General features: G+C 38.8%; 2 protein-coding genes across 2 annotated transcripts; one reads left to right on the forward strand and one right to left on the reverse strand.

Moving 5' to 3' along the window:
- Positions 1-363: 363 nt before the first annotated feature.
- On the reverse strand, positions 364-2,628 carry LOC101893885 (neprilysin-4). The gene has a single exon (XM_005189526.4). The coding sequence runs from the start codon at positions 2,560-2,562 to the stop codon at positions 493-495; it is 2,070 nt and encodes a 689-aa protein (XP_005189583.2). The 5' UTR covers positions 2,563-2,628; the 3' UTR covers positions 364-492.
- Positions 2,629-10,062: 7,434 nt separating this feature from the next.
- On the forward strand, positions 10,063-12,292 carry LOC101893718 (neprilysin-4-like). Its single transcript, XM_005189525.4, has one exon. It carries the CDS (start codon positions 10,164-10,166, stop codon positions 12,210-12,212), a length of 2,049 nt encoding a protein of 682 aa, XP_005189582.3. The 5' UTR covers positions 10,063-10,163; the 3' UTR covers positions 12,213-12,292.
- The last annotated feature ends 1,864 nt before the right edge of the window (positions 12,293-14,156 follow it).

Genomic DNA, 14,156 nt, shown 5'->3' on the forward strand with positions numbered 1-14,156 from the left:
CCTGGTCAAGGTTCGTCGATATAAATAAAAAAATATATGTTTGAAAATTTTGTGGCGTTTTAGTTGAGTTTTTTTCAAAGCATTTTTCTAGGATTCGTGAATTTAAGAAATATTTTCAGGAGTTCCTTTGGGTTCCCTTTGTCAATAAATTGCTTAGAATGTTATTTTAAATTGAATTCTGAATTCTTCCTAATTTTTTTTTTGGACTTTACAATTTTTATATTAAAGTTTTGAAATTATTTCAAAAATGTTATTTTATTTTTTTTTTTTTTAATTTTATTAATATTTCATTTGTTAATATACTTTTCTTTCTTAAATTTTAATTGATAACTTAAATATTTCTTAAATTATTGTTTCAATATAAAACAAATTGTAAATCTTAAATATAATTCGGAACTAACGTAACTATTGTCTACATAACAAAATCAACATTGGCCTCAAAACAAACTTTTTTAATTTGCCATCTCTTCTTCCATTACATAACCTGTCATCTCAATAAATCTCACACTTCTGCACTGGATTCATGCCACTGCCCTTGGGACATTGGAATTCCTCGGCAAACCCATCAAAATTCGACAGTGGTCCTATGACTCTGAACCTATCTGGTACATGATTATCCACTGATGCTAAATATTTACGGAATGCTGGCGTGATATCGTTACACCACAGCTGGGCATAACTGATGAAGAACAGCTTACGATCTGAATAGTTGACGGGAGGCATTGATTCGTTGACACCACGGGGGTTGGTGGCCAAAGCTTTTTCCAGCCATTTAACATAGGCAGCGAAGGCCAAACGGACACCACCATTATCGGCAATGTTCTCACCCTGAGCCGGCATATCGGGTAAATGTTGACCATGGAAAATGTATCGCTGATATTGGGCATTGAAACATTGGGAGCGGGCATTGAAATCACGGCTGGATTCTGGATCCCACCATTCCAGGCTGTTGCCCTGGGCATCATGATGCCGGCCATGGACATCGAGACCATGCATGAGTTCGTGCGACAGGAGAGCTCCCAGTATGCCAAAGTTAAAGGCATTGGCAAAGGAGGCCGACCAGGCATAGTTGGGTTGGAGTATGGAAACTGGAACCTTGACGGCATTTTCGATGAGTACATTAACCGGAGTGGTGGCAATGCGTTCACTCAGATCCAAGGGCTGGGGTGGCAGGTATATTGCATTACGTTTCTGTTGCGTTCCCAAGGCAAACAGCGATTGAAGATTTTCCACAAAATCATGGGCGTTCACCTGGAAGGGCCTGAAGACCGTTTCAAAATCATAATTTTTATACGAGACAATTTCCATTTTCATGGCCTTGATTTTTTCCACAGCATAACTGCGGGTGTCGGCCCGAATCCAGGCATATTGGTGAGGCGATTTCAGGGCCTCTATGAAGGTGGCCTTTATGTCCTGCCACATGGCATTCACCCCCCGTTCCGTGTCATCCATGTTGTATTTGCGATAAAGCATGTTGTCAAAATTCTTGGAAAAATAGGTTTTCATTTGCCTTAGACACATGTCCTGTAGCTGGGGTTGGGTTTGGGGAATGACCAGCATAAATTTCTCAATTAGATGGTAGAATACGTAGTTGGCCACCACACGTTTGGGTGTCTGCTGCAGAGTTCTAATCATGTTCTTAATGTAGTCTGGACTCCAATATACCTTGAAATCGGGCAGGGTTCCCAGTGATTCTTCTACCAATTTATTGATATTCAAATAGGGATAGGTTATTTGTTGGATCTCATCCATGGTGTTGAGGGTGTAGAGATCGGCCAGTTTGTTGATTTTCTTGGAGTCAGCCATGCCCCTGGCGAGGTTAGTTTCCAGCTGGACCATTTCGGTGGCAACCTGACGACCCACATTGACATCGAGGCCCAGGAAGATGTACAGCTTGTTGGCAATACTGTTGATGTAGTTTTTGACAAAGCCCGCATTGGCGGGGTTGAGGTAAATATCTCTGGATTCCAGGGCCAGTTGTTGTTCACTCAGATATATACGATTCTTGGTATTATCGGCAAAGTCTACACTGATCTCGGCCCCCGTAATGGTAATGATACCATACTTATGGGCAATGGCTGCAATAGTCGCCTGCCAATCGAAGGTCTGCTCCTGCCAATAGTCTCCCGCCATGGCTGGCATTTGACCAAATTCAGACATAATTTCCACCAATCTTGCCGTATAGGAACTCTTGAAATTCGGCAGATTCATGCATGATTTGTAGAAATTTTTCACCTTTTTATCGACGTTGGTGTCGTGTGGATCATTGGTGTTCATCAGAAGCAGAATTTTTTGATCCCTTTCCTCACGGAGACTATGAAATAGCCCCGTAGCCGATTTCCTCTTGGCCGCCGCTGAGTTATAGGTATTCCAGTTGCCACAAGCAAATTCATAAAAATCATCACAGGGATTAACTTGCTGATTCATATAGCGATAGATTTCCAGGCCCTTGTTCAGGCGATTTTGATCTCCCAAGGTTTGGGTGGCCGTCAAAATTCCCCGGACCGCATTCAACAGAATGTAGAAGAATAAACCCCAACACATCAGATTGTAGGTAATCATATTGCGGTAGTGTGTACACTTTCTTGGATCTTCCCGCCTCAACTGAGGTTTTTCCACAACAGCTGAGGTTATTTAAAGGATGTCCATCCATTAATTTTATTTTCGCAATTGAATTTTATCAATACTTCTCCAAATTCTACTTTTCATCAATGAATGAAAGATGAGTTTCAATACCGGCGCAAAAAAACAATGCAAAACTGGTAACGTAAATTTGTGTTTGGATTATTACGAATTATTATTTACAAAGTACTTTGACCCTCGAGCAATTTAAATTGGGGTACAAAAATCGATCGATTGCAGCTCCGCACACAATTTGTCAATGAATCACTCTGCCAAACCTTTCCTCTTTAGCGTATTTCGATTTTCTTATTTTTCACTTTAAAACCCAAACCCACGTCTCCATGCCAAAGTCTCCCTGGCCTTGATTCAAATCTGTCACTTATTTGTTTTAATTTTCCTTGCATGAGACCAAAACTTGTTCTCTGCCAGGCACGCTTTGGGCGCTCATTGAACCCCAAAGCTGGAGAAAGAAAAAAGTTCAATGGATCTCAAAATTATTGCAACACATTTTTGCTTAAACTCCTCCCCGCCTCCATCTGTTATGACATTTTATTTTATTCCACCCGGTTCATTGAATTCGATTTTGAAAATAAGAAACGTAATTTGTTTCGCATTCACAGAATTATTGCGAAATATCGATCAGCAAAAGATGGGCGAAGAAAGGAAGTTCATTTGTTTTGACCGATCAATTATCTTTTAAGTGCGGGAGAGAGCGAGAGATCATTGGCCTGAAATGTAAACAAATGTACATTAAAGGAGAATGACTTGTTCTTTGGATAAACAAAAGGGCGGAAGGAATTTGAGGAATTTGGAAAAGCGGATTATCAGTTACAGTCAGTGGCAGGCTTACAAAAGGATTATTTTGATTTATTAGCAAAGAATGTGCTCATTAACAAAATATGTCTAAAAAATAAAATAAAAAAATAAATAAAAATAAAAATTTTCTACATACATCTGGGATCTATAGCTTTATCTGAACCGATTTTAATCAAAATTGGGGGCACTTGATTTTAGGACAAATTAAGTCGTAATTGCCAAAATTAAGTTCAATTGCGGTGATATTAGCCATTTGGTGCACAAAAAAGTTGAAATTGGATTAAGACATATATGGGAGCTATATCGAAATCTGAACCGATCTTGACAAAATTTTAAACATTCATTTCTGAGCTGCATTTGAACGATACGAATTTCGCTTGCTTCTAGACTGTATTCGGTCAGATGTGTCAAAATTCAGGTCGTTTAGATTAATATAGTCCATTTGGTGCACAATTAACACGAAATCGGTTGAAGATATATACTGGGTTTTTTGGGTGCCGAAGGCTTAATACCCCCTCCAGAATATTTTCGCGATAATATTCGGCAGTTATTCTGATGCCACGGTCGATTAGTACGAGCGGAGAGTAGCCATCGGCTGTTATGGCAGCCCACACCATCACCATGACCGGTGCTTGAGTTCTGGTGACCAACCAAAGGTGCACATTTTCAGCTGACCTCTTTGGCAAGTAAACACGATCATTTTGTTTGTTTACAAACTGTTGGACAAGGAATGTTTTCTCATCGGAGAAAACGAAATTCAGCAGTACACCACTTTCGGCCAAGCAAACCAACTCCTTAGCTCTTTTGAGTTTTTTTTTTCTATTGGTGTGTAAGTTCTTGCACTTTTTGCAATTTCGATGGCTTTACCCCGAGTTCATTTTTCAATATTTGCCGAATGGAATATTGCAATATGTTAAGCTCACGAGCCATTTTTCGGCCACTGCGACTCGGGTTTCGATCAAGTCGCTTCTTTACTTTTCGAACCATTTCTGCTGATGTTGCTGTTTTCTTCCGTTCACTTCCTTGACGTCAGGCTACTCTACCAGTATCACGGTCCTATCGAGAAATCTAACTGTCAAGTTTCATCTAATTTGTTTTGAAATTGTGGTAGAAACGTTAAAAATACCGAAAATCGGACCTGGATCGAACATTTTTTGCAAGGAGGGAACAGACCTACCAAATACTCCAAATGTTAAGTTTCAGCAAATCTTCAACTAAATCGATTAAAAAGATGGACAAGACCCACGATATATATGATTCTATAAATGGGCGCTGGTCTGAAACATTGACATTTACTGTGAAGAGGTGTTCTACGTCTTGAGAAACCAAGTTGAAGAAAAATCGATTGAAAAATATTGACAAGATCCTCGAAATTAATAAAATCAGGGGGATATTCTTATGATGGCTATGCCCGATGCTAGACCTAGAGTCATAATGAATAATCTCTTCCTTTTGAAACTTTTCCCATTTTTAATTTAGACAATTTATTGCTTTTTCAGAATTCACTGTAAATTTTCAGTGCATCCTTACACTGTCCATAAGTGAGTCCGGGTTTTAGAAAATTACAAGCGGACTCAGTCAAAATTGTTTTAGGGACTTTATATATTTTGAGTTACATATCGCAACATTTACATATCTAAATAAATGCCTTGTTCGACTCAAATTTATTAAGGAACCTGGGGTATAAAGTCTTAATTTTGATAAAATGAAATGTAATGATAATAATACCCTATCTGCTCACAAGGCTGAGCTGTAAGCATTAAGATATTCGAAGTTTGGATTGTCGAAAATAATACTGAGCAACAAAATTTAATATTTTCATTAATAATGGCGAAATTTCACTAGATTATAAAAGTAGAGCCAAACAAGTAAAATAGAAGATATGTTCGGCCGGGCCGAACTTTTAATACCCTCCACCATTTCGAAGGAAGCAGAAAATTTAAAAAAAAGAAATCCGAAAACTACCACTTAATGAAAACCGTTATATGCGGACTATACGAAGACGTGAACCTGTATACGAAATTTTTTGTCATAGGCTGTAGTGTCCATTACGAACTTCGAATTTGTTACCAATACGGTGAATAATGTTGCTTAAATCATCAAAATACCGAATATCGGGAAGTATCGTTATATGGGGGCTTTATGAAGATTTGGAACTGCATATAAAAATTGTTGTCATAGGCTATAGTACCCATTAGGAACTTCCACTTTGAAACGACTCCGGTGAATAATGTTGCTGAAATCATCTAAATACCGAATATCGGGAGGTACCGTTATATGGCGGATATACGAGGTCTTGGACCTGCATACAAAAATATTTGTCATAGGCTGTAGTACCCGGTAAATACTGTCGCTTAATCATGAAAATACCGAATTTGGGAGGTACCTTTATATGGGGGCTATACGAAAGCGTGGACCGACATGGTCCATTTGCGAACATAACATGCCTACTGGTAAACTATGCATGTATGCAAAATTTTAGCGTGATTACAACGGACAGACGGACATCGTTAGATCGTCTTAGAATTTTACGCTGATCCAGAACATATATACAGGGTTGCCCATATTCGACGGACCCATCTGGCAACGCCATAACTGTTGACAGAGATGTTATATCCCTTAATGACATACCGCGTTTGAAGCGTCAGTCCAAGCAGAATTTTACCATGAACCAATACACGCCACGCGAGTGCTCTGAAATAGTTGAAATTTACAAGAAGTCAATTGTGAAAACTCAACGTGCTTTTAAAACATTAAAAAATGTGAGAAGTGCGCCAGTGTTGAGAGGTCCCCAAGAACATCCCAAAAACGCCGTTCTCAGCGGTTGGGCATGGCTCGGTCCACTTTACAACGGATTATTCGCATTGATTTGCATTTGTTCCCGTACAAAGTTCAATTGACGCGAAGAATGTTGCCTGCGGACAAGCCTCGTCAATTGGAATGGGACCAATGGTGGTGGAGGGTATAAAAAAAAGAAGAGACGTGTATCGGTGTTTTGAAGTGTTTACATCGAATAGCAACCGTAATAGAAAGGCAAGCAAAGGGGGCCTTGTTTCGTAAATTTTGGATTAACATTCCTAAAAATCCGTGCATTTTGGGTATATTGTAGACATATTGGGCAATATTGTAGACAAAAATACGAGAAACAGAAAATTCTAACCCTCAAGGGAATCAAAAAGTGGTATTTTTGGTCCCTTTAAAAAATAGGGTTAAAAACTTCCTTTAAACGAGATCGTAGCGTGTCAAAATATCCTACAAAATTATTTGTCCTAAAAAATTTTACTACAGGCTCCGGAAGACGTCAAAAGCTCAAATCTTACAAAAAAAGCTTAAATCTTAACTCCATACTTTATGTGAGCTTATGCAAAAAAAAAAAATCCAACAAAACATTATTTTAGAAGGATGACGCCAAAGACAAAATATTCTCCATCAAATTTTACTATAAGTCTCCCACGTCTATCTCCCCTTTAAATGGAGTTTTTAAACATTATTTTAAAATTTTGTTGGCATGTTTTTGAGTAATAGTATCCTTTGCCAAAATAGTGTTCGCATTGTTGCCACAAATATTGCGAACGACATACCTAAAATGTAGGGATTTCTATTTTTTAGTTGAATTTAAAGGGCAGTTCAATGCCTAAAGTTCTTACTTAAAATTGTGTATGTTTTATCATAACTTATTTATTTATCTTTTATTTTTTCTATCTCTTTTCAGGTAAATTTCAACATTTTTATATCCTGCACATAACTTAATTGTGATGACCTGTAAGTTTATTTTTATATGAAGTCATATATACAAGGTGAGATTAAAAAATTGCAGCCAACTTCAGGCTGCTGTTATTTCTAAGCCACTCGTCCGACAGCTGCTAAAATTATTCCACTGACAGCTCATTATATTGTTTACAAGCGTACAAAAGCATTTTGGTGAGAATTTTCCAGAAAAAAGTTATTCGTGATGGAATTCAAGCGTGATAGTGTGATTTTTTATATTTGACTAGAAAACCACAAGTGGCTATCGTTAGAGCACTTCAGCATTTAAATGTGAATAAATCTTTCGTGTCTCGTACCATCGCTCGTTACCGTGATACTGGTAGCGTAGCCCGACGCCAAGGAAGTGGATGGAGAAAAAACAGCAACATCAGCAGAAATGGTTCGAAAATTAAAGAAGCGACATGATCGAAACCCGCTTCGCAGTGGCCGAAAAATGGCTCGTGAGCTGAATATATCGCATTATTCCTTTTGGCAATTATTAGCTCGGGGTAAAGCCTTGAAATTCCAAATACCAAGAAGAGCAAGAGCTAAAGAGTTGATCGTGTTTACTTGCCAAATAAGTCAGCTGAAAATGTGTACCTTCGGTTGGCCACCAGAACTCAAGCGCTGGCCATGGAAATGGTGTGGGCCGCCATAACTGCCGATAGTCGCTTTCCACTCGTATTTATCGACCCTGGCATCATCAGAATAAATGGCGAATATTATCGCGAAAATATTCTGGAGGGTATATTTGGACATTTTGGCCGCATTTCCATGAGATGCCTTTGATATATTTCCCAGAATATCGTTGTTATGGAGTGCATATTACGGCTGTGGGTAACAAATATGACAAATCGGATGAACAGTATATATGGGAGCTATAGCTATATCTGAACCGATCTTCGCCAAATTTGACATACTAGCTTCTAGACTCAATTCGGTCGTAAGTGCCAAATTTCATCCAATTTGGGCAAATATTAGACGTTTGGTGCACAATCTAAGGTAAATCGGACGAAGTTATATATGGGAGCTATATCCAAATCTGAACCGATCTCGATAAAATTTAGCAAAGGTATTTCTGATCTGCATTTGATATATTTCCCCAAATATTATTGTTACAGAGTGCATATTACGGCTGCGGAGGACAAAAATAACAAATCGGATGAACAATATATATGGGAGCTATAGCTATATCTGAACCGATTTCGATCAAATTTGGCATACTTATTTTCAGTCCTAATTTGGTTGTATGTGCAAAATTTCATACTATTCGGGCTGATATTACACGTTTGGTGCACAATAAAAGGCAAATCGGACGAAGATATATATAGGAGCTATATCTAAATTTTTACCGATTATCTCCAATTTCAATAGGGTTCGTCCTTGGGCCAAACAAATGTTGTTTGCAAAGTTTCATCTCAATCGGATAATAATTGCGACCTGCATTTTGTTCACAAGAATAAATGGATAGACGGACAGACAGACGGACTGACATGCATAAATCAACTCAGAAAGTGATTCTATGGAGATCATCAAAAGGAACTATGGGTCTATCTCGTTTCCTTTTGCCTGTTACAAACAAATGCACAAAGACATAATACCCTGACCACCTTGTGGTGTAGGGTATAAAAATGTAAAATTTTTGGTTCTGGGTAATGGGTTCTACATCCTATAGTGCAAATGTACCGATATTATGAGGATTTAAGCCACATATTTTAACGGTTTCATCCACTTTTTATACACTCCACTATACATAGTACGGAGGGTATATTAAGTTCGTCATTACATTTGCAACTCATCGAAATAATCATTTTAGACAAAGTGTATATATTCTTGATCAGCGTCAAATTCTAAGACGATTTAGCCCTGACTGTCCGTCTGTTGTAATCACGCTAGAGTCTAAACGAATAAAGATAGGAAGCTAAAATTTTGCACAGATCAGTCTTTTGTGTGCAGGGAGGTCAAGTTCAAAGATGGGCTATATCGGTCCACGATATCGTATAGCTCCCATACAATGGTACGCCCCAGTATTTTGAGGATTTTAGCTACATTTTCCAATGGATTTGTCTGAAGAAAAAAAAACATACAAGGAGCGAAATCATGTGACGTACATATTCATGGTAGAAGAATTCAGGTCAAACAGATTTTGGAATTGAAAATGAATAGTGAAACATTCATTATTCCGGAATAATAAGAAATGTAATAAATCCGATAATAACAGGTCCATAATCTAAGGCGTTTTCCAATTAATGCCAGTGGCCTAATCAAGCCATTTTTCTTCAAAAAATGAGCTAGGAGTGTGCGTTATTGGGCCATGTTAACGAATATTTGAATTGAAGAGAAGGATATTGACAACATTTGATTTCAGCAGGACGGCACTACGTGCCATACAGTCGAAACTACACTCAATTTTCAAACAAAAAAAATTTAAAAAAATTTATTGTGTTGACTGATTATTCACTTCCCATTTCAATATTCTGACCTTAAAATGGGATTAAAACAATAAATCAACATCTAACCGTTATGATTCTAAATTTAGGAGGATAAAAAAGGCATTCAAAAGAATTAATTTGAGAAAATTTGCATGCCGCTGTACAAATGTGGTCTGGGGGGTCAATAATTCAAACATTTTCAGGGCATTGTAATACGGTATTCAGAATTTGCATTAATACATGTGTGCATGCACACTTCCATAACTCTCTCTTTTTTGAAAAATATAAAATAAAACAAAATTAAATGCAAATTAGAGATTTTGACAGAATGTACTTATTTTTTGTTTTTGTTTTAAATTTAATTACTCCAAACAATTGTTGTTGTTTTTTATGGGTCGTGCTGGATGATGCTGTCGCTAAATGGAAATGTTGTTGTTAAATGAAATTTGAAAGCAACTTCCGAATTCAGTTGAGAAAATTTCTTCAGATTGTGCGGTCAGGATTTTCTCCGGTCCACAAGCGAAAAAAAGTAAATTACTGTGCACAATGTGGGGTATTGGAATTTTGGCGGTAATTTTGTGGCCCGTGGTGGTGTTGTCTGCCAGCGTGGATTTATTTGCGGGCATTGGCAGCCGTTTGCAAAAAGGCTCTGAAATGTTGAAATACATGAATATGTCAGTGGATCCCTGCGAGGATTTTTATGAATTCACCTGTGGCAATTGGAATCGTTATCACTCAGCAGCATCGGGAGATACCACAACGACAGGTCTGCTGGAGAATTTACAAAAGTCGTTGAGTGAAAAGTTAATGGAAATTTTGGTCACCCCCGAACGGGAGGACACCAAGGTGGATCGTAAGGTAAAGGACTTCTATAGATCCTGTTTGAATTTGGGGGCCTTGAAAAATGATTACGCTCACAAACTGCGGGAATTAATTGGAGAGTTTGGTCAAATGCCGGCCTTAGCAGGTGCAGCATGGCAAGAGGAGCGATTTGATTGGCTGGAGGTTGTGGCCAAGATTGCCTACAAATATGGCATAGGCATCCTCACACCGGCTGAGGTAAGCGGAGATCTGGTGGATGATCGTCAAAATCGTTTGTATTTGAGAACGGCTGAATTGTCACTGGGTAGTCGTAATGTTTATTTGGACAAGGGCAGTTCGCAACTCTTACAAGGCATAACAATTGTGGTCTACTCACGGCTCTCGGATTTCCTAGACATGGAGGTGGAATTGGCCAAGAGGACGGCAAAGGAAATTATTGATTTCGAAATTGCCTTGGCGCGGGGCATTGATGACATCAACAGTGTCAGTGATTACAGGGAAGTGATTGCCTTGGATACCATAGACGCCTTGGAGCAAAAATATGCCGGTCAGTTGGATATCAAGAAATTAATGTATCTCTCCTTTGGCACCCTGCCCAATCTTAGGGTGTATTCAAATCCAAAATATATCAAACATCTGATAGAGCTAATGCGCACCACGCCCCGCCGAATAGTGGCCAATTATATTTTCTATAATCTCATCAAAAAGTTTCTTGTGGAGGTACCCAAGACGGAGACAAAACTGCAGAAGAACTGCCTGAAGGGCATGAAACCGCATTTCTTTAAAATATTCGACAACATAATCTATCGCCGTTTTATGTCGCGGGAAATCGAGCAGGGCATTCATAGCATGTGGGAGGAAATTAAGCACACCTTCAAACTAACTCTGGCCTCGGATAAGTATCAATGGATCGATGCAGTGACCCGGCTCTATGCCATCGAAAAGGTCAAGGCCATGAAAATGGATATTGTCTCGTACAAGAACTACGATTTCCAAGCGGCATTTGGTGATCTGAATGTCAATGATCATGATTATGTGGAAAATCTAAAATCTCTGCACGCCCTGGCCTCCAAACGCCACCGTGAGTCGATAACAAAACCTCCCAAACCCCTCGAACTGGGCGAAGAGCTTTCCATCTCACCGGCTAATGTTCTAAATGAGAACATGGTCAAGGTACCCGTGTCCATGCTGCAACCCTATCAGGTATGGTCCACCCAGTTCCCAAATGCCTTTAACTATGCCGTCTTGGGGGCTCTGCTCTCCCACGAACTCATTCATGGCTTCGATGATGCCGGCCGCGGCTATGACATCAACGGCAAACCCTTGCAATGGTGGGATCTACTCTCTTCGATCTACTTCAAGGAACGCTCACAATGTTTCAACGAACAATACCATGGCTATGTTTTCCAGAATCGCCGTCTCCCCTACATGTCACAAGATGAAAACATTGCCGACAATGGTGGGGTACGTCTGGCCTATAATGCCTATTTGAATTGGTATCGTGAGGCGGAGCAAAAGAATCCTCAACAAATTTCCGAAACAATGCCGGGTCTTAATTTTAGCGATAAGAAGCTGTTCTTCGTCAGCTATGGCCAGTTGTGGTGTGGGGATATTAATCCGCTGATACGTCAATTCCAAGAATCCACAGATGCCCATGTTCCAGACAAGTTTCGTGTCATTGGTCCCCTTTCGAATTTCGATGAGTTTTCCAAGGTATTCGAGTGTCGGCCGGGTAGCGGCATGAATCCCATAAAGAAATGTGAAATTTATTGATTTAAAAATAATTTTTTTAAGTGCCATTGTTTTTTGTTGATTTAGTTGTTTATTTAATTTTAAGGACTTCATTTAAATTGTTAATAAATTGAAAATAATTTGTTAAATATTTAATATTGCATTAATTTTTTTTTTCAAAAAGGATTTAAGGCAGACGAGACTGTCCATAGGACACAGGGACGTGCACCGAAGTGCATTTCGTTATTATTTTGGGGTTGCCAAGTACCTCAAAATTAACCTTTTTTGGTAAAAGTATAAAAATAGCAGAAAAGTAGCTACATCGGAGGGGACAAGGACCCTTAACCCTGCCTTCGTCCCTGGTTTCATACCAGCCTGACACTTACGGTATTTCTAAATTCTCTCTAATATTTCGTAAAGAGTCCAGTAACAATAAGTAAAAATCAGCTTTTAAAACCCACCACAATTTGGAAGGAACTTTTAAAATGTTAAGAAAATTTCGTCGAAAAATACCGTTTACATGAAAACCGCTATATGATGGCTATACGAAGACGGATTGGTATCCGGAGATTTTCGTAGCAATTGTGCGCTGGAAATGAAGCGAGGAACCTATTTTTATAACCATTCTTGGGTGGCGCGTGCTGAGTGCGATGGTGCAGAGTTCTGGTGGCCAACCGAAGGTGCACATTTGACCTCTGACCTCTTTGGCAAGTAAACACGATCACTTTTTTGTTTACAAACTGCTGGAGAACGAATGTTTTCTCATCGGATAAAACCAAATTCGGTAGTTCACCACTTTCGGCCAAGCGAAGCAACTCTTTTGCTCTTTTGAGTCATATTTCTGTTTGTTGCGGTGTAAGTTCTTGCACTTTTTGGAATTTCAATGGTTTTACCCCAAGCTCCTTTTTCAATATTAGCCGAATGGAATATTGCGATGTGTTCAGCTCACGAGCCATTTTTCGGGCACTGCGACACGGGTTTCGATCAAGTCGCTTCTTTAATTTTCGAACCATTTCTGCTGATGTTGCTGTTTTCTTCCATTTACTTCCTTGACGTCGGCCTACGCTACCATTATCACGGTTACGAGCGATGGTACGAGACACAAAAGGTTTATTCGCATTTAAATGCTGGAGTGCTCTAACGATAGCCACATGTGGTGTTCCAGCCAAATATAAGGAAATCACACTATCACGCTTGAATTCCATCACGAATAACTTTTTTTTCTGGAAAATTCTCACCAAAATGCTTTTGTACGCTTGTAAACATTATAACCAGTAAAGAAAGCCTTAAAGTCGGGCGGGGCCGACTTTATGATACCCTACACCACTTTGCTAATTTAGTAGAGCTCCACATAACAATTAAAAGTTTTTATTGGAGAATTAAATCATACACGCTATGATTATAATTATAATTTAAAGTTCAAAGGAGTAAATATGCCGAAGCATTTGTATCTTTTAAATTCGGACTTGTGTTGCCCATTTGGTGTACAAATAATTTAAAATCGGATAAAAATATATATGGGAGCTATATCCAAATCTGAACTGATCTCGATAAAATTTGGCAAATATATTTCTGAGCTGTATTTGATATATTTCCCTGAATATCGTTGTTACGGAGTGCATATTACGGTTGTGGGTAACAAATATAACAAATCGGATAAACAATATATATGGGAGCTATAGCTATATCTGAACCGATCTTCACCAAATTTGACATACTAGCTTCTAGACTCAATTCGGTCGTAAGTGCCAAATTCCATCCCAAATATTAGACGTTTGGTGCACAATAAAAAGCAAATCGGACGAAGATATATATGTGAGCTATATCCAAATCTGAACCGATCTCGATAAAATTTGGCAAATGTATTTCTGAGCTGCATTTGAAATATTTCCCCAAATATTGTTGTTGCAGAGTGCATATTACAGCTGCGAAGGACGAAAATAAAAAATCGGATGAAAAATATATATGGGAGCTATAGCTATATCT

The sequence above is a fragment of the Musca domestica genome, unplaced genomic scaffold (genome assembly GCF_030504385.1).
Source record: "Musca domestica strain aabys unplaced genomic scaffold, Musca_domestica.polishedcontigs.V.1.1 776, whole genome shotgun sequence".
In the NCBI taxonomy this organism is placed as follows: domain Eukaryota; kingdom Metazoa; phylum Arthropoda; class Insecta; order Diptera; family Muscidae; genus Musca; species Musca domestica.